At 42.4% G+C, this 21606-nt stretch overlaps 1 protein-coding gene across 8 annotated transcripts in view; it reads left to right on the top strand.

Annotated features, from left to right (window-relative positions):
• mast2 (microtubule associated serine/threonine kinase 2) overlaps positions 1–13661 on the top strand; it is a 144748-nt gene extending 131087 nt beyond the window's left edge. For 7 of the 8 annotated variants that reach the window (XM_085436905.1, XM_085436908.1, XM_085436907.1 and 4 more), the window contains 12 exons: positions 973–1095; positions 1179–1288; positions 1622–1776; positions 2224–2372; positions 2712–2891; positions 3117–3359; positions 3586–3812; positions 5207–5329; positions 5635–5771; positions 6433–6620; positions 6787–7337; positions 8029–13661. In XM_085436905.1, the coding sequence (XP_085293031.1) occupies positions 973–1095; positions 1179–1288; positions 1622–1776; positions 2224–2372; positions 2712–2891; positions 3117–3359; positions 3586–3812; positions 5207–5329; positions 5635–5771; positions 6433–6620; positions 6787–7337; positions 8029–9567 (3725 nt within the window). In that variant the 3' untranslated portion in view covers positions 9568–13661. The remainder of the gene's footprint in view (positions 1–972; positions 1096–1178; positions 1289–1621; positions 1777–2223; positions 2373–2711; positions 2892–3116; positions 3360–3585; positions 3813–5206; positions 5330–5634; positions 5772–6432; positions 6621–6786; positions 7338–8028) is intronic. The other variant, XM_085436906.1, reaches the window with a different exon arrangement.
• The last annotated feature ends 7945 nt before the right edge of the window (positions 13662–21606 follow it).

Here is a 21606-nt window from a genome sequence, read left to right as displayed (position 1 = left end):
TTCAGAGGAGACTGCCCAGATCAGGCCTTTATGGTCAAATAGCTGCTAAGAAACCACTACTAAGGAAAACCAACAAGCAGAAGAGATTTGTTTGGGCCAAGAAACACAAGGAATGAACATTAGACCAGTGGAAATCTGTGCTTTGGTCTGATGAGGCCAAATTTGAGATCTTTGGTTCCACTCACCGTGTCTTTGAGCGACGCAGAAAAGGTGAACAGATGGTCTCTACATACATGCTTCCCACCGTAAAGCATGCAGGAGGAGGTGTGATGGTGTGGGGGTGCTTTGCTGGCAACACTGTTGGGGATTTATTCAAAATTGAATGGCACAGTGAACCAGCATGGCTACCACAGCATCCTGCAGCAACATCCCATTTCTGTTTAGTTGGACCATCATTTATGTTTTAACAGGACAATGACCCCAAACACACCTCCAGGCTGTGTTAGGGCTATTTACCAAGAAGTAGAGTGATGGAGTGCTGCGCCAGATGGCCCGGTCTCCTCAGTCACCTGACCTAAGCCCAATTGAGATGGTTTAGGATGAGATGGACTGCAGAGTGAAGGCCAAAGGGCCAACAAGTGCTCAGCATCTCTGTGAACTCCTTCAAGACTGTTGGAAAACCATTTCAGGTGACTTCCTCATGAAGCTCATCGAGAGAACGCCAAGTGTGCAAAGCAGTAATCAAAGCAAAGGGAGAAGACGTGTCCAAACTTCTGACTGGTAGTATATAGTGAAAAACTTATTTTGGAATGTAATTCTCTTTCTTCCCATGTTTCAGAGGCCTTTTTGTGTTCCGCATCACTGTCTATGGCTTTTTTGTAGATGTTCAGTTAGACCCTGTCAGCATGCGTTCTGCTAACTTGTAGGTTGTTCTTTGATGCTTGTGTTCCCCACTCCACCTCCACCCCATCACCTACCCACCATATATATCTCAATCCTTTCTATCTTCTCTTTAATTTTTCAACTCCACAGGAAGTGCCTTTGAGGTGAAGCAGCACCAATTCTTCACAGATCTGGACTGGAACAGCCTGCTAAGACAGAAAGCCGAGTTCATCCCCCAACTGGAGTCAGAGGATGACACCAGTTACTTTGACAGTATGTCTGCCAGTGCCTTACAGAGATTGTTCACTGTTTGAAAGTCATGTAGTCTCGTCACAACCAACATGTGTCTGTCTCAGCTCGTTCTGATCGCTACCACCACGTGGATTCAGAGGAGGAGGACGATACCAATGATGAAGAACACGTGGAGATACGACAATTCTCCTCCTGTTCGCCTCGCTTCAGCAAGGTACACATTGACTCATCCATGTCTTGTACTTTTAAATCAGCTGGATCTTTATTTGGAAGGTTATGCTCAGTAAATAAGCCAAAACCCTCAAATGACAGATATCAGTGAAATAAATGACCTTTTGATAATTTAATATTAGATACTAACATATTTTTGATTGTTTTAGTGTGTTTGAACTGATACACTTGGAGGATATTCTTAATGCCAGGGCAGCTTACCATTTGATCCTGAGGACCATCAAAGATTTTGGCATTGCATATATATTCAGAGTCAGAAAGGATTAAGAGTCTCTGCTCTAAAGATGATGTCTGATGCAGAGAAATGTTTTTATAGGTGTACAGCAGCATGGAACGTTTGTCTCTGCATGAGGAAAAGAGGACACCTCCTCCCACCAAACGCAGCCTCAGTGAGGAGGGAGGAGATCGCATCGACAGCCTGAGTGGACTCAAGTCCAGAGATCGATCTTGGATGGTGGGATCTCCGGAGATGTGAGTTCATTTACAAAAAAGACAACAGATATTTCCGAGCAGACATGTCTGTGCAAATCCACATTGGGTATTTGTGGGTGAGCTGTGGGGTTGTGTGGTCTTGTTGACAAAAACCCGCGTGGGCCCCGGGCCTGCTCATGGTCCATAGCAGTTTTGCCCTTTTGTGGCTCCAGTAGGGAACCCCACACATAAACAATGGGCATACTGTGGGTATGTCCCACTGTCGTCCAGTTGGGCCCCACATTTCATGCCAGTTCTTGCGGCCACAGTAGGCTGTGGGCCATATGTATTTACCCAAATTTCCCCTGCATGCCCCAAGTGAGCATGTTTGCTGGTTTATGTACTTTTTGCTTTATTTCTAGTTAAAAATTATGATGATGATGATGTTTTCAGCTTTATTTAGTAGCTGTTCATGTGTTTGTTCTGTCCTGTCCTTCACCTTTACAGCCTGCGGAAGCGTTTGTCAGTCTCTGAGTCTTCCCACACAGAGAGTGATTCAAGCCCACCCCTGACAGTCAGGAGACGCTGCTGCTCTGCTATCATTGAGATGCCGCGCTTTGCTATCTCTTCAGAGGAGGAAGGAGGCCAAGGGCAAGGTAAAGAAAGGCTAGCTCTGATAAACTGAAATAACCAAATTTCAGGGCAAAACTGTCCTTCAGCACAGTCTACAAACAACTGCCTACAAGCTGTTGCTGAAGTTTTTAATTTTTACCAGTTCCTGCATTTACCTGCCACAAAATCCCCCAGTTTCTTCTGATAAATATGCTGTATCTGTCATGCTCTTTCATGTGCATGTCCAGTACACATAGCACAGCGAGTAGCTTAGCCCAAAAGAAGTTATTCATAAATGTTTTATTTATTTATTTTTAAAAAAACATGTAATAAGATATAATAAGTTGTAACTTATTTGTGCCTCTAATTTGCTGATTTCTAAGGTGCACTTGGAAGTCGAAAGAGTCCCAGCCTGCTTGGCCCAAATGCAGTCAGGGGCCTGCGATGTGATGAGCTGCCCCTCGCCATCCCAGAGCTTCCAGTGGAAAGAGAGCTGAAGCTCGACGAGTCTCCCACCACACCAAGCTCCACCTCCAGCCAACTGAGCAAAGCCACACTCACTCGTCAGTGTAGTTTAAACACCTTATATACTAAGATAAAAATGTTAATGCTAATAGTACTAATGTGGTTTGTTGTTTTTAGGGGGATTAAATGGGTCACATGAAAAAGTTACAAATGTGAAGATGAATATGAACGAAAAAGATTGTTTCCACATCTTTTAAAGCTTTCAGGTCTGACCTAATTTGCTACTTTTGGTGTTATTCCTCAATTTTCCTATGTGAATACAGCAGGCAGTTCAGGCGATGCGTGCGAACGTGCCAACAGCAGTAACGGTGGTGCCAGCGGAGGTGCCAAAGCTGCAGCAGACAGCGACTCTCCCTCCATTCCAAAGGCCATCAGTGACCTGGCAGCTCGTAGGGCTCGCCATCGCATGCTGTCTGGAGATGCAGACAGACACGCAACGACCAGGCCGCTCAACAAGGTCATCAAGTCGGCCTCGGCTACAACGCTGTCGCTGATGATTCCTGCAGGTGCTTTCAAACATTCAAAAAATTAGGTTCTTAAAACCAAAAAGACAACATGAACAGCATTAACTTGGTCATAGTATTTTGAATTATTGTGGACAGCTGCTGTCCTTTGCACTAGAGTAGAATGAATCTGCAACCATGCTACATGAAATCAGGTATAATCTGTCATGTTTTGTTCTTTGTGTGGTTTTTGTGTTTTGTTTTATTTTGTTTTTTTGTTTTTTGAAAGACCATCATGGCGCCTCGCCATTGGCCAGCCCGATGTCTCCCCACTCACTGTCATCCAATCCATCATCACGAGACTCTTCACCAAGCCGGGACCTGTCTCCAGCTGTGACTAATGTCAAACCTGCCATCATCATCCACAGAGCTGGAAAGAAGTATGGCTTTACTCTGAGAGCCATCCGAGTGTACATGGGTGACTCTGACATCTACACTGTACATCACATGGTCTGGGTGAGTGTCGCACCAGATTTAGTAATGATACTGATGATAAGTACCATATGTTTAAAAGAAAAACCAAACTGGTGACAGCAGATAGCTGCCCCTGACTGATTCTGGTCTTCCCTAAGGCTTCTTCCTGTTAAAAGGGAGTTGTTTTCTCCCTGCTGTCACCAGGTTTTTGCTCATTAACTTTTTGTCTGATTGCTGGGCTTTATTTTCAAATACTGCAGGGTCTTGACCTATACCATAAAGTGTGTTAAGACGACTGTTGTTGTAAATTTGTGATATATATTGAGTTAAAAACAGTGGACTATAGGACAAAAGGATAAAGCTAAAGCTACACCGGGTGTATAAAATGTCAGTTAAATACAGAATGTAATGATTTGTAAGACATCGCTTTTAAGGATATGAAGGAAAGTAAACTTGATAAAATACATCAAGTAAAACAAACACATCAGCAGATGAATGGCTACTCATTTTTGAAACTGCCAGCAGGACATTTAAAAATAGTTGTGGCAGGGACACATTTAGGCTTGTTTGGTAATTCTCTCTTTAAGTGAAATTCTGTAAGTGTTTGGAAACTGAGAAGAGCAAATGAAGTTGTTCTGAAAGCTAAATGTTTTCCATTTTCTTACTTGATAGAACATTTCAGGTGTTCAACATTTAGTGCCCCCCTTTATTGTGTTTGTCTTTATAAATGTTTGTAGTCGACAGGTCCGGGCTGCAGGCAGGCCAGTTTTGCATCTGCAGCTTTATTACAATATAGTCATAAAGTCATGTTTGTGTTGATGAAATAAACAAGGTCTTCCTTGAAAGGTAAAATGCATTGCTTCAAAATCTGTATACATTGCAGTGGCCTTCACAGATGTGAGAAACTACCCATCCTATGTGCACTAATGTACCCCAACTGGCTTTCAGCTGCTTGCAGATAACAAGCTTGGTCTGTCTCTGCTACAGGACAGACCAAGTTTTCATTGATGAGAGCTCAGGATAGTTTTGAACTTTTCCTCTTAAATTGGCGTGGGCTCAGAGAAGGTAGCTCCTTTTCTGGATCGTATTTGTTTGTTGTGTGCATAGCAGAGTTTTAACTAACGTTTGTGGATGCAGCTGCTATTTTCACCGAGATATCTGAAAACACAATTTGTATCAGATTTAACAATAAAAAATATTTTTTTTGTTTTAAGCTGTTAAACTATTTGGCCAAACTGTCTTTCATGTGTGGTAGCTCTTTCCCCATTATCACTTTGTTTTAACAGATGTCTGTGAAAGGACTCTGTAATAGTATCACTGTGTTTGCAGGTTTCTTGTTGTTTGACAGAAGGTGGCAGTAATAGTACTTTTTTCGTTCACTTTCTCCCTCCTCTTTTTTTTCCCTTACACTCGTCTAACTCTCTGCTCACTGCCAGCATGTGGAGGAAGGGGGACCGGCCCACGAGGCAGGGCTCAGAGAGGGTGACCTGATCACCCATGTTAATGGGGAGCCGGTCCATGGCCTGGTTCACACAGAGGTAGTGGAGCTTATTCTAAAGGTACGGGATCACAACCTTTTGTACTCACTAAAGTAACTTTTTCAGCGGACAGCAAAAACATCAGTCTTCTCCTTCTGTTTGTGTTCTTTCTGTTTAAATCGATTCTTTGCAAAATAAAGATATGATTCAAGCTGATAAAAATTCTGTGACCTTGCATGTGGTAACAGAATTTTACACCTTGCATGTGTATGAGTTGAGAAGTCAGACCTTTCGACTTCTCAGCTCATACACACAACTTTAAATGTTTTGTAAAGATATCTTTTTCTGAAAGTAAGAAATGTTTCTATTGCTTGGTCGTCACTCAGAGTGGTGCCAAAGTGTCCATCTCTGCAACCCCGTTTGAGAACACGTCCATCAAAGTCGGCCCTGCTCGAAAGACTACCCACAAATCCAAGATGGCAAGACGAAATAAGAAAACCAAGAACAAGGAGGGACAGGACAGGTGGGAAATATACACACACAAGTCGAGCAATAACAAGCGTGCTTGTGCAAAGAATTCTTGAACAATCTTAGGAGTTTGTTGGACAGTTGGACTTGTTTCAGTTTGTTGAAAACATTTCACCTCTGATCCAAGAGGATCAGAGGTGATCTTTGGTTTAAAAACAGTCCCAGAACAGGGATGTTGCGACAATGACAGTGGGACTCTTCACCTTTTGCCCTTTGATCAGTGGTTGTTGATCAATGGTCGTGACAATTTGCATATTAATGATCAATGAACTGACCTCACAGCCCATTGTTCGTCAGTGGTGCTAGTTTCAGTCATTGTGCAAATGTACTGTTTATAAGATTGGGGAAACCTGCAGTCTGCTGAGACTGAAGAAGTCACTTGGATGAGTGACAAAATGTTTCTCCCACTGAAAACACTACGTCCAGATGAGCAGAATCCACCTTTTGGAATTTACTTACCAGGATGATCCAGCATGGATCAATGCTTCTTACCTTTTGCTTTTTTATAACTAAAAATCAGGTTGGATGAGAGTTTAAATGTCTTCAAACATAAAGAAGTCCACTTACCTCCTCTTTAAGCTCCTAAGACCATGACTTTTATGACTGAGAACCTACACAGACAGTTCTTGATCAATTAATTGTTTCACCTCCCACAGTAAGAAGAGGACATCTCTTTTCCGGAAAATCACCAAACAGGCATCTCTCCTCCACACTAGCCGCAGTCTGTCCTCTTTAAACCGCTCACTGTCATCAGGGGAAAGTGGCCCCGGCTCACCAACACACAATCTGTCACCTCGGAGCCCAACACAGGGCTACAGGTCCACGCCAGACTCCACGCATTCAGGTGAGACACACATTTGGATAGATTTTTGTTTTTTGTTTTTAAATCTGTGTGTGTATGTCTGTTTTTTGTTTTGTTTTTTTACATGTGCAAAACACACATTCAAAATAAAACGAATCATATTTGGTATATCTCCGCTACATTATTGTTCTTCCTTTATACCCCACAGTGGGTGGGAACTCTTCCCAGAGCAGTTCACCCAGCTCGAGCGTCCCAAACTCTCCAGCAAGCTCCGGCCACATTCGACCCAGCTCCTTACATGGACTTGCACCAAAGCTCCAGCGCCAGTACCGCTCCCCTCGGCGCAAGTCAGCTGGCAACATTCCCCTCTCCCCTCTGGCCCGTACACCTTCTCCCACCCCTCAGAGCAGCTCTCCTCAGCGCTCTCCTTCACCACTCTCCAGCCACACTCTTGGCCAGTCTGCCATGGGTCAGTCATTCCCTGTGAAGCTCCACTCCTCTCCTCCTCTGGTGAGGCAGATATCCAGACCCAAGAGTGCAGAGCCTCCACGTTCTCCGCTCCTCAAGAGGGTGCAGTCAGCTGAGAAACTAGCAGCCTCTCTCACTAACTCTCCTTCATCTTCGGGCATGGCAGCAGCAGCAGAAAAGAAGCTGGCAGTTGGAGCAGCTGTGGGGAGCCGTAAACACAGCCTGGACATCTCGCATTCTGAGTTTAAGAAGGAGATTCTGCAGAGGGAGCCGAGCTTACAGAGCCTCCAGGTAGATACTGCCTTCACACAAAGTTGGGTCTAACACATAATCAACAAAATAATCATAATAATGAGAGTTTGTTTAGGACATGCAAGTATTATGGTTCTTACATTTGGAAATACATCTGTTGTGGGGGAGATAAAAAGTTTTTATTTTGATATAACAAATAGGCAATGAGATCCAAAATGTAAAGAAGAAGTCTTCGTGTGTGTGTGTGTGTGTGTGTGTGTGTGTGTGTGTGTGTGTGTGTGTGTGTGTGTGTGTGTGTGTGTGTGTGTGTGTGTAGGACTTATTGTTCCCAAATGGTAACTAAGTTAAAGCTAAAATAAAATGTGTGTAAACTGGTGATGAAATGTTGTAGCTCTACTGAGCTTTGCTTCTTCTGTGGGGTTTCAGATGACTTTTTTTTCTTAGACACAAGCAGAGAAAGTTTTATTGCAGAGTTTGTATTATATACCAGCACAGTCAAGCCCGTAACCTAGTTTAGCTTTCCCCAAAACACATTATTGTTGAACACAGCACATTGCAGAAATCGATTAAATTCTAACAGTGGAATCCACAACACTGTCAGTTTTTAGCTTCCCAGACAGCAGATCTCAGGATAGGTAACGGTTCTCTTCACTGTGCAAAGAGTGGGATTTTCAGAATGGTGAGTGCTTTAACAAGGATATTCTGTGTCTGTTTGCTTATTGACCACTAGGAGTCATCCAGCGAGGGTCTGCTGTCTTCAGCAGGACGCGGCGTGGAGAAAGGCAGTCTGCACAAACACTCTTCTTCATCCAGGAAGTTAGGGCGGCAGGAAGGAGATGGCACACTCGGTGTGGTGTCTGGCTCGCTGGGTCTGTCAGCAGGGAAGAGCAAGCTGAAGGACAAACTGTCAGCCATCAGGCAAGACAGAGCTGAGCGAAGAGAGTCTCTGCAGAAGCAAGATGCCATCCATGAGGTGGATTCATCTGAGGATGAGACAGACGAAGGCTCAGAGGACAGCCAGGATGGACGCAGGGGGAATATGTCCACTCCACCTCCTCTTCTGAGACCCACCACTGTGAGAACAGGTCCTGGAGGCACGCTGCCATCCCTTTGCCTCTCCCCCTGCACTCCTCATGCTACATTCAGTCATACAGGGCCCTCTCAGGTAGGCAGACCCAGCCACTCGCACACTTTACCACCTGTTGCAGAGACTAAGCCCAGTCAGACTCCCTGCTCTCAAGGGTCAACAGATGGAAGCTTGGCCTCGTCCACAGAGGACGATGCAAGACGAGAGAGGAAGGTTCTAGAGCCCAGCAGTACAACAAATACCATTCAGGGTCCCCTTCCTTTTTCCACACCAGGCAGTGCATTCATCTCAGTTAGCAAGGACACTTTTATTAAGCCAGCTCCTCCAAAAGACTCAAAGACTGTCATGGGAAAGACTGTACCATCAGAACCCAGAGCAGATGGCCAAATGATCGACAGATCCAGAATCACCACTCCCTGTACAGAGAGCTCCACAGGTACTCCAAAGACCACAGACTCCAAGACCACCACAAGTACTGCAGAGTGCCAAACCACTGACACCCGCGATACTGCTCGCACTTCTTGCTCATCTCCAGGCATCCCTAAGGAGAAGAAGGAGGCTGACAATCGGAGACTGTGTGCAGCTGCTGCTGCTGCAAGTCTCTGCACCTCACCTTCATCCTCTTCCAGCTCTAATTCAAGTTCAGGATCCCCAGTTCCCCCTTCTGAAAGTGGGGTTGACAAAGTTGTGTCCCAGCTCGCAACAGTAGCTAAAAGTGTTCTGGGTCCAGTCAAATTCAACACCAAGGAGCAGAAACCATCCAGAGGTGGCGCCTCAGAAGTCCCACCTGCTGACCCTGTCCCTTTCCCCTCCAAACAGGTCCCGACCCTTCAGTCACCTCAACTCTCCCCAAACAGGCAGAAAACTCAATGCGTTGCTTCACCAACCACCACCAACCACATGAGACCAGCCAAATTGACCACCCCAGCTTCTCACCCTCGATCCTGCACAGATGTTCCAGAAAGGCATGCATCAGAGTCTGCAGGCAGAGACAACACTGCCACCTCTGCATTTGCACAGAGGTTCGGTACAACAGCAGCAGCAGCAGCTCAGTCCACTCTTAGCACAGCCCCACCCACTTCTGCAGCAACTGAGCCTCAGCGCAAGAGGTCAGACCCCCAGACGACGACAGCTACCACTGCTGCCTCGCAACAAGACAAAGCAACCAGCAAGAAGACGTAGCAGCAAACCTACCACAGTACCAGAATAAAACATAAAGATCACAGGGCTCAGTGTTGGCTCCAAGTTTTAAAACTTTGAAAAACTGCATGTTCGGGGAAAAAACACATTTACAACATCACACTAATCAGAAAGCAAAGTAAACGCACAGCAGGAGAGCTGAGAAGCAGAGCCAGATGTGATAGTCCCAGCTTTAATCCAGCTGTTCTGTGCTCTTTATGATTATCTTATGTTCATGTGAGTTCTTGCTTGACAGAATATGATGAGGAGTTTGGGGGTCTTTGCTTTTCTGCAAACATATAAGGGGCTAGAAACACAGTACTGCTCAGCAGTCCAAGGAGACACTACTTTAAAAAGTACACACACACACACACGCGCACAGCTTTTCCACTCCTCTTGTGCTGCCTCATTATCTCACCTTGATGTCGAGCAGAGCCTCCACACATGTTCCTCGAAAAGATCAGGACGTGCCTTACTTAACGCACTCCTCTTTCTCCCTCTTTTCTATTCCTATTCACATCCCTCCTTTCTGAGCATCCACTTATGATTGACAGAAAGTTGTATCTGAGCAATAAAGTGCAACATTATATTTAGTAAACTGTTTAAATGCATTATAGAATTGTTAGTAAGAGTCAAGCATCGTCATTGTACATGCAGCACCCAGCGAAATAGGCCAAATTCTGCTCTCACTGTGCTCCCTGTTGATCCAACACTGTCGGTCTTCAGGACCCTCTGGGTCTGCTTCACCCTTTGCAGCCGACTGAACGTCTCTGAAACTTTTATTCTGTTATTGCACAGCTAACTGTGCACCTGCTGGACATTTTGCAGAGTTCATCGTTTTCCTGGATTATCCTCTGTTCCCAGTGTTTTTAATAGTTTTATTTCTATCATGCGCGGCTAAGTTTTTTAGTTTGTTTTTGTTGTTTTTTTAACTTTAAAACTGCTTAAAATAAGAGCATCTAATAAATAAAATGAAAACTTGCAGTGGTTTTTGCTGACTTTCTGACACGGCTGTTGTACAGCAGCGTTGGCTCGCACTGAGTGAAGTATCGGAGGAACAGGACAGGAATGCGGCCAAGTCAGTGTCTCTTCAGTGTTTGAACTAATCATTTTCACATAGTCTAAGCCCTGAAATGTCCTGATTTCCAGCAGATGGAAACTAGCACATTTAGGGTGAAGTACAGGATTTGTACAAATACTGAAATATTGTCTCTCCCCTCTTGTTTTACCAGATATATTCATCCATACATTGTGTCAGTTTTAGATGATTACCTTTTCAATACATGTATTCTTTACAAGGATTGTGCCGTACTCATAATTTGTTGCAGGTTTTCCGATGTCCTTTAACTGTCTTGACCCCATAATCAGTGTTTGAGTATTTTATATGATGTGGGATCAGGTTTTAGGAATGGGGAAACCCTGGACACTGCTATTTATAGATGTCAGCGGCTGTCCCATTAGGCCCTTGCTCTTTCAAAATGGACAGTGGATCTCACCCATTGTGGTATAACTGTGATCCTCCAGCTCCATTTTTATTTTTCTGTTCTGTGCAAAGAAACAGGGAGACAGATTTAGTGAGTGGTCCTGGTGGTGAGATAGGATTGTAGATTGCCGCTGTACGGCACTGCAGATGCAAAGGATTTGATCACGTGCCTGACTTTTATTGACTCAGTCGTCTACAAAAACCTAATTTAGTTATACCAGAATTCAATTAAAGCAGAAACGCTCAGATGCACCATTTAAAACAAAAGAATTCCAGTGGATGTAAAGTAACATGACCAGTTTTCACCTGAAACCCTGCTCTGCTGGGTCTCCATTCAGTTATTTTTGGCCCCCGTCTGCCTCTGAAGGCTGCACTGCTTTTATTTGGTATCAGGACCAACTCGCTGTGTTCATCCTGTAAAGTTTTCTTTCTGTATGACACGAGTAGGAATCTGTGCATGATCGTCTGTGTAGAATATTTCAAAGTATGTTGTGTTTTATACACTGTTTGCGTGGGTGTGTGTCCAGAATTCCCTGCAGCCTACCCGTGTATGTGTGCTGGGCTGTCGACATGTCTGTGTCAGTCATGAGGCTCTGCACGAAGCGTTGATCTCGCATGATTGGGAAGAAAGGCAAACTGTCACTGAAAGGAGAGCCGGTCTGGATGTTTGACCACTGATTCCGAGAGCTACTACTGTTTTTGCAGGTGAAAGCAAAAACTGCACTTAGCTTGTTTAATTCAGTGATTTCAGTGTTTTTTGTTTTTGATTTACACTTTAATGACGAACTGATTTGATCCTTAGTAATTTTAGTTTGATCTTTCAAAGTGAGCTCAAAGCACACAAAGCCCAACCCACAGGATGGCCTCTTCTCGTGTGTTTAAAGTGTTTTGTGTCTGGTGTGGAGCTTGTTTCACTGCAGGGGGAGCAGCAGAGTTCATTCGTTTCAGTTTGCATATTAAGGACACTGTAAAAGTGACTTTGACAGTGACTGTGGTAATCTGTATTATGTTTACATGTTGATTATGTTTGTTTGTGTATATGTGTTGGGGGGTGGGAGTGTCAATGGAACTTCTAACAGGCTAGGATGATTATCAGCAAGGTGAGCATAATGTGATAGGTTCATATTGTGTCATGTGACGAAGAGTTTGCAAATGATGGCGATTCAGCACATTTCTCTGCTGTCTGTGGGTTTGTCTGTGGAACGCATCAGTGGCACGGAGCCGTTCCCCTCTGAGGATCAGAGCGCTCTGGCCGATCTGACGAGAGTCGGGGAGTTAATAACTTTTTGTACATCATCAAACTTGAACAGTTTAGTGTCAATGAGATTATCCGACCATACTGGATGTTGTTTATACACACAGTCCAAACCTTTTGGTTCTTTCTGTTGCATTATCAAGATAATGGTGTTGGGAGAGAGAATAGCCTGGAGCAGAAATCATTCTGTGGGCAGATTTTTAACCACTGATTAATTTTTAGAGCAAGTGAGCACGTGATTGTAAGCATGTGTAAAGATTTGAGCCCAAAAACTGTTCTGTCTGTGGACTGAAGCAAGAAACGAGTAGTTGGATTTATTTTAACTGTGTTCTCAGTTTTGGATTTTTCTGTTTACAGAAAAACTGGAACTAGAGTAGAGTCCGTTTCAACAGCATGTTTTCATGTATCCTTATTAAAAATCTACGTTATATATCAACTAACAAATGGTGACCAATATCAGTCAAATGTGAGTACTGCCGCCTCACAAATCTGCAAAAACGGTCTTTGGCAAAGACTGTATTCCAATTCCAATTAACAAACTTACGTGGATTTGACCCCATGGGTCATCTGAAAGCTAGCATTCACCAATAGGCATCAAAGTGAGGTTGGTGCTGGCAAGGAGCAAGCTCATTTTGCTATGATTGCAAACACAAATGTTGTAGTTTCATCATTTGTAAACCCCCACAGATGATAACCGTGTTGAGATTCCAGACCACAAAATATAAGTGTGCTCTACAACTTCTGTTCTCATGCGGCAGTTTTGTTCTCGATTGACCTCCACAGATCGAACTGAGTATACTGACCTGCTTATGGTGTCCCACGCTTCGTCCCAAGTCCTGGGATCGATTAACAAATGGAATTATGATTTAGTCACTGAAGATCTTCCCTACGCTTCTGACTCACAAGCATCACAAGGATCGACGAGCTTTTACTGTGAGGCATATAGATGATTTAAACATGTGACTGTGGGTATGATGAGGTACGAGGAGAAGCGTTATTATTACCACTGAACCACCACTTCATGAGATTCAGTGCTGTTTCAACGTACATCCGTTAAACTGATATTAAGGGATTGTGTTGGCTCTGTAAAGCAAGAAAAATACTTTTATTGCCTCGAGTCTTGTAGACAAGAGCAGTATCTCCACGCTTTGTGTTGTCTTGTAGGAGTGATGAAGATGAGAAAGAAGATTTAGCTGTGTATTGTAAAAGCTTCAGAAAAGGTTTAAGAGGGAGAGATGGGGGGAAAAAACATTGCTAGAATAAAAACCAGTGCAATATCTTTTTATTTTTTATTGTGGTAAAAGCATGTTGTTGTCAATGTTACCTTGCAACAGTAATAAAGTTTCTTTTCATACTCTACGCTTGCGTTGTGCACTGATTGATTGTGTTTTTACAATTTGCTCTCTTTTATGTGGTGCATCACGCTTTTTACATTAAGGCAGATTTTTAGGGAGAGTTCTTCCACTGAACACATAAAGTCACATCCAATAAATGACAACTGACCCCAGGTTTAAACAATGCCTCAAGCTGCTGACAACAGCTACACTGCAAAAAGGTCTCTTAAGTTATTTTGTGGCTGAGTCCTCGGAAGAAAATTCCTTTTTTGTGTTTGTTAAATGAAATCATTTAACTTGTTTTCTAACAAATTTCACTAAATTGCTGATTACTTTTAGAAACAAAAGGGAAAAAAATAGGTGGGTAATGTCATTGATCTTGAACTTGTATAACATTCAAACCACTGACAGGTGAAGTGAATGAGATTGATTGTCTGGTGCCAAGAGATGGAATTCATTAGACAGCAAGTGAAGAGTCAGTTCTTGAAGTTTGGAAGTAATGGGCAGTAAGTAATGAAGGGCCTGACTTTACTGTGATGACCTGGACAACAGAAACCTGAGGCTTCAAAATGTTAACAAGCCAACTGATGATGTCATGGCCACTTCATCCTTCTGTTATAGTCTGTCTGTGATGCAGTCAAAACAAGCAAAATTAATTCTATTTTGAAAAGAAAATACTTTTTTTACTTTCCTAAGTTTTTAAAGCTTTTGCTACTGATAAAACTCCCGTGACCATTTTTTAAAAAATGTCAACAGTTAATTATTTACCAAATTAATTAATTAAATAAGGGGAAGGTGTTTTTTTTTTAATTTGTCGACTATAAAAGTTTCTGGTTTTTGAAGCTTTTTTTAAACAGTTTAAAACAAATTAATAAAAAGATTGTAATTTCTGTTAATTAGCGAAACCTTTCATGTCTATAATTATAGGCAAGTCTACAATGACCTACTTGTGCTTAGTAGTTGTAGTTTAACATATTTATTTCTTAGAATCTTAACCCAAAGAGTCGTGCTGACTCTCAGATTTCTTTCAGCAACCTTTGTCTATCAAATTCTGCACACAGACAGAATTGGGAATTTTACTGGTCAATTCAACATCAACTGGCCCACTTACGATTAAAGGGACTCAATGTAATCCATCAAGGTTATGTTGAAATTGTGGTGAGTGTAGTTATAGTGTTTTAATCTTTTACATACTAAATTAGCAGGTATGTGTTTCTCTGCATCCCATTTATGGAGTCTTTGTTCACCAAGCTAGCAAATAATTTACACTCTGCCTTTTATCCTTTGTTGGTCACTTCTGGCTCCAAAAAATAGCCACATGGTGGCAGGCCCAACATTAACCGTGGAGATTCACAATACAAAATGTACAAATGTGTGGCATGTCTGCTGTATTGGTCTTTAATTTAAAGTCTATGTCCAGGGGTGCTCATAAGTGGTCTGCAGGTGCGCATTCGCTGTCAAAATAAAAGACGCGCACCAGATAAGAAGTTGCAACGCGCGTTTGCGTACATATAAAAGGCACTGTTTTTGTCCGCTAGAGTGGGATTTTCACGGCATATTCTGCACCACATCTCTGTGCGTTCATTATTCGTTTGAAGCCAGCTCACCTCGGCAACCATTTTTCCGAGAATACACGCTTCTTTTGCGGTTCGGACTCCTGACATTTCTTTGGTGGTGGAGGAACACCAAAGTAATTGCTTAAAGGAGCTTGCTTTTTCAACATCTTTAAGAGTTCTAAACAAACGTCTGTCCTCCTCCTGAAAATCTTATTTACGCAAACGCGCGTTGCAACTTCTTATCTGGTGCGTGTCTTTTATTTTGACAGCGAATGCGCACCTGCGGACCACTCATGTGCAGCCCTGGCTGTGGATGAACCTGAGAAAACGTGCAGTGACTTGAATCAACAAAGTTTTAGACAGAACTGAGTTTTGTTTTGTTTTTTTACAGTGTATCACATTTTTGTTCACTGGGGTGAGAGTAGCTTTTCCCGCTTCACATAAACATGTTAAATTACCCCCTCTATTCTCAGTCTCCATGCCAGCCAGTTGATTCCCAGTCATTCTTTCTCCCCAAGTCCTGGTGTGTATCTAGAGACCAAGAGTGAGCAGGAAAGTGGCAGTAAATTATCTGTAAACTCATTTTGCCAGCAGTTTATCAGTAAAGTGGCTTCATCCACTCAGGTAAGCTGTGGTTTTACCGCATCGAGCTCCCTAATAGGGCTTGAAATGGCCCGATCGGCTATGGATGTGTACCTAATCTCACTCTGTCTCTGTGGGAAATTTCAGACATTTTAATGTTCAAAGGAGACAGCTTCACCTGGCCTTGGAATGCTTTTGTAGAGGGTAATGACTAATCTGCGATGGGCTGCAGGGCTTCAACAATTTGAGGCAGAAACTGCCACAGAATGGATCTCCATTTGCTTTCCTCTATGCTAACACAGCCTCTTGCTAAAGGACCTCAGTCTCCCGCCAGTAGAGTGAGGTCAAGGGTTGCACCGCCTGATTTAAACACCACCTACCACTGCATTGTGGGATAATTGGGTCCCTTTCCCCCCTCCTGCCTCAATCTCCTTCACGATCTTGATTCCAAAGGAAGCTGACGGAGCAGAGGAGAGAGAAATGGCCCCTTTCAGTCATCACTAGACATGCTAAGTGGATGGAGGTACACATAGTCGAGAGAAGCTCTGACAGCAGGAAAATGGTGTCCTGCACACACACACGAAAATGCAGCAGTAGTGACAGGCAGTGATGAATTGCCAGCTTCAACCTACGCTGACACAACTCGACATGAGTTAGAAAATTCATTCCAGGTTGCCAGAGAGGGAGACGGAGACAAGGATAGCCAGGGGAATGTGAACAGAAGGAAACAAGCCCCAAATATACTGACTTCCTGTGTCCAGTCAGGCATAGGATGCCCTCAGGTTTTCAATGAATAAAATAATGATTTATTTAATAATCTCCAAAAAGTTGATTCTGTTCATCTGGATGTAGCACTTTCTGTGGGAGAAACGTTTCACCATTAGTCCAAGTGACCTCAGTCTATTTAATAATCTATGAAAAATAAAAGAGGAATTATACATTTTTCTAAATTAACTATTAATCAAATGAAGGGGGGGAGACTCATTTTGAGTCCCCTAACTCTAACACTTGAGATAAAATGGATCTGTGGGAAGGAGTGTAGTGACCCCTCAGTTATCATTACTCTACTCTTAATCTCTTTGCTGCCCTATGGGGCAAGGCATTAGAGGCAAAGGCTAGGAAGGTGAGATTCAGAAATCAAACCCACCTGCTGCTGAACCACCTGCAAGTCTTCATGCTAAGGGAGTAAACCTTGTCAGAAAATCCAGCGTGAACCCAAAAAAAGCAGTTTTAGAGTTTATCTGACTGTCTTATGGAAAGTCCTACCATCCAACATGTGCTGTGAAAGATTTATTGGAATCTTAACAAATTTGCTGAAATGGAGAAAAGCATACTCACGAAACTATATGCATCAGAAAACAAAGAAAATATATACAATCTGAGAATGCAGCACCAGCAACTGTATAGTTCAGTTAACTCAAACTACATACATTCAGCAGCCACTTTATAGGTACAAAATCTGTTAATCATTAATATACAAGAAATTTCAGTTTCCATTTCAATTTCAGAGCTCATCACAGTACCTTTAGTGAAAGTTGTAAATGATAAATAGTATTCTGTGACAGACTCATCAGTGTGGTGTTTGATATTGTTGACCATAATATTTGATTTTTAGGAGTAAGAGCATGCTGTAGGTATAAAAGGTACTACGCTTCAGTGGTTTGAATCTCATACAGTGGGGCAAAAAAGTATTTAGTCAGCCACCGATTGTGCAAGTTCCCCCACCTAAAATGATGACAGAGGTCAGTAATTTGCACCAGAGGTACACTTCAACTGTGAGAGACAGAATGTGAAAAAAAAAAATCCATGAATCCACATGGTAGGATTTGTAAAGAATTTATTCGTAAATCAGGGTGGAAAATAAGTATTTGGTCAATAACAAAAATACAACTCAATACTTTGTAACATAACCTTTGTTGGCAATAACAGAGGTCAAACGTTTACTATAGGTCTTTACCAGGTTTGCACACACAGTAGCTGGTATTTTGGCCCATTCCTCCATGCAGGTCTTCTCGAGAGCAGTGATGTTTTGGGGCTGTCGCCGAGCAACACGGACTTTCAACTCCCGCCACAGATTTTCTATGGGGTTGAGGTCTGGAGACTGGCTAGGCCACTCCAGGACTTTCAAATGCTTCTTACGGAGCCACTCCTTTGTTGCCCGGGCAGTGTGTCTTGGATCGTTGTCATGTTGGAAGACCCAGCCTCGTTTCATCTTCAAAGTTCTCACTGATGGAAGGAGGTTTTGGCTCAAAATCTCACGATACATGGCCCCATTCATTCTGTCCTTAACACGGATCAGTCGTCCTGTCCCCTTGGCAGAAAAACAGCCCCATAGCATGATGTTTCCACCCCCATGCTTCACAGTAGGCATGGTGTTCTTGGGATGCAACTCAGTATTCTTCTTCCTCCAAACACGACGAGTTGAGTTTATACCAAAAAGTTCTACTTTGGTTTCATCTGACCACATGACATTCTCCCAATCCTCTGCTGTATCATCCATGTGCTCTCTGGCAAACTTCAGACGGGCCTGGACATGCACTGGCTTCAGCAGCGGAACACGTCTGGCACTGCGGGATTTGATTCCCTGCCGTTGTAGTGTGTTACTGATGGTGACCTTTGTTACTTTGGTCCCAGCTCTCTGCAGGTCATTCACCAGGTCCCCCCGTGTGGTTCTGGGATCTTTGCTCACCGTTCTCATGATCATTTTGACCCCACGGGATGAGATCTTGCGTGGAGCCCCAGATCGAGGGAGATTATCAGTGGTCTTGTATGTCTTCCATTTTCTGATGATTGCTCCCACAGTTGATTTTTTCACACCAAGCTGCTTGCCTATTGTAGATTCACTCTTCCCAGTCTGGTGCAGGTCTACAATACTTTTCCTGGTGTCCTTCGAAAGCTCTTTGGTCTTGGCCATGGCGGAGTTTGGAGTCTGACTGTTTGAGGCTGTGGACAGGTGTCTTTTATACAGATGATGAGTTCAAACAGGTGCCATTCATACAGGTATCGGGTGGGGGACAGAAAAGCTTCTTACAGAAGACGTTACAGGTCTGTGAGAGCCAGAGATTTTCCTTGTTTGAGGTGACCAAATACTTATTTTCCACCCTAATTTACGAATAAATTCTTTACAAATCCTACCATGTGGATTCATGGATTTTTTTTTTCACATTCTGTCTCTCACAGTTGAAGTGTACCTCTGGTGCAAATTACTGACCTCTGTCATCATTTTAAGTGGGGGAACTTGCACAATCGGTGGCTGACTAAATACTTTTTTGCCCCACTGTATGTCTAATAGACTCCAATTTGTTCATGTAAATGAAGAGTCCTCTTCACATACACATAATAATTATGGCGTTCCACAGGGTTCTGTGCTAGGACCAATTCTGTTTACATTGTACATGCTTCCCTTAGGTAGTATCACTAGAAGGCACAATATACATTTTCACTTCCATGCTGATGACACCCAGCTCTATCTATCCATAAAGTAAGATAACACACACTAATTAGTTAAACCACAGGAATATCTTATAGACATAAATACCAGGATGATCTCACATATTCTACTTCTAAATTCAGATAAAACTGAGTTTATTGTTCTTGGTCCAGAAAATCTTAGAAATATAGTATCTAACCAGATTCTTACTCTGGATGGCATTACCTTGGCCTCCAGAAACACTGTGAGGAATCTCGGGAGTCTTTTTTGACCAAGATATTTCCTACAATGCTCATATTAAACACCTGTAGAAATGCTTTATTCTATTTTGTATTTTCTAAAATTAGAAACATCCTGTCTTAGAGTGAAACTCAAAAACTAGTTAATGCATTTATTACTTCTAGGCTGGACTACTGTATTTGTTATTATCAGGATGTCCTAAAAACTCCCTGAAGAGCTTTCAGTTGATCCAAAATGCTGCAGCAAGAGCACTGACAGGGACTAGAAAGAGAGAGCATATTTCTCCTGTATTGGCTTCCCTTCATTGGCTTCCTGTTAAATCCAGAATCAAATTTAAAACCCTGCTCCTCACATACAAGGTCTTAAATAATCAGGGCCCATCTTATCTTAATGACCTTATAGTACCATATCACCCCATTAGAGCACTTTGTTCTCAGACTATGGGCTTACTTGTGGTTCCTACAATAATTAAAAGTACAATAAAGCCTCCAGCTTTCAGGATCATCTGCTGTAGAGCCAGCTCTGAGCGTGGATTCAGGAGACAGACACTCTCTCTATTGTTAAGATTAGGCTTAAAACTTTCCTTTTTGCTAAACACGAAGTTAGTGCTGGATCACCTGACCCTGAATCCTCCCTTAGTTATGCTGCCTTCTCCTGGGGGTTTCCTATGATGCACTGAGCATTGCTTCTTCTCTCACTCACCATGGGTTTATACACCACTTTGCTTTTAATTATGAGTTATTATTAATTTCTGCCTCTCATCCAAAGTGCTTGTTCAGACAAGGTTGTCTAATCACTGGGGTCTCTCTGTATTATCGTAGGGTCTTTACCTTCCAATATAAGCACATTGTGGTGATTGTTGTTGTGATTTGGTGCTATATAAATACAATTGAATTGAACTGAAAAAAAAATCTTATCAAAATCATTGTTAGGGACATTTCCTGCTTCACCCACATTTCAATCTTTGTTCTCCAATGATTGACAGTTTGATGAGTTAGTTTTTCAGTTAGTAACAGTTAGTAAAGACATTTTTCCTCATTCTCCCCTCAGCTACTGTTCCCATTCTGCCACAAAAGATGAACATTATTTGTGCTTTCTCTGTACTTTAGTTATCACCGTTAATGAGGACACTGAAATTATTAAATCTGTGCTGTGATTGGTTAAGGCCTGGCAGAGAGAGATCACATCCCATTACACTCTGAATTCTAATTGGTCTCTGTAGGTAGCAGGTGCCAGGTACTTAATGAAGCCTGTGGTGGGCTGATGTATGGCTACTTTAGCATCTCTTCTGCTGCACCTAAGATGATAATGTGTATGAGGCTAATAGTGCATGAAATAGCTGCCACTGTGTGAAGCAACAGAGATGGATGGTTCAAATCAATATAGTTTGAAAGCAATGAGAGCGTCAAAGAAATTCAAGTTGATTTTTTTAAAATAAAATTTTGTTATGATTTTTGTTCTTTTGAAAGTGCACATCTGTTGGACGTTTTCATTTAAATGCTTTCTGGGATATTGTTGTCTGCTTTGACAGATTTACCTCTCAGATAGACCATGTTTAAGAGAAATGAACTTGTTCAGTCCTTGTTTTTCCTTTAGTCTGACACTGTGTTCACTGTGTCACAGAACCTGCTTCTAATGTTCATAATGAGCTTCAAAATCAAAATATTTGAATTACATTTCCCACATTTTATAGACACAAGCATTGAAACTACCTTTGAGCTCTCATAGCATTTCACATTTTAGCAGGATGCAAATATTTGCTTGTCAGTTCATGTTGTCACTTTTTACATGATGACAGGTAAAATAACATTTGCATATATTTTTTAACAAAGATATTTGGGGAAAAAAATGAACAAAGCTTTAACTTGTCGGATTCTTTTTTTCAAATTCAGTGTATGTCCAATCTATGAACCTACAATAATGACGGGTGCAGCCAATTTGCTCTCTCTACACTCTGAAAATTTTAGATTGAGATCTTTCCACTTGTTGTGCTTGTCTATTCTTTTAAGATTTAATTTACAAAATGTGATCACTATTGCAGATATCACAAAGACCTCACTGAAGATTTACCTAATTACCTCATCAGGCATGTGATACTCTAAGATGTGTGTGTATTTGTGTTGAGGGGCACCAAAGACCCACAATCAGGGCTTAACAAAGAA

The sequence above is a fragment of the Copadichromis virginalis genome, linkage group LG17, assembly GCF_057382275.1.
Source record: "Copadichromis virginalis isolate Kocher_CV1m ecotype Utaka linkage group LG17, C_Virginalis_male_GT1.1, whole genome shotgun sequence".
Taxonomy (NCBI): Eukaryota; Metazoa; Chordata; class Actinopteri; order Cichliformes; family Cichlidae; genus Copadichromis; species Copadichromis virginalis.
Note: the sequence above shows the minus strand (reverse complement) of the source record. Positions and strands in the feature narration are given on the sequence as shown.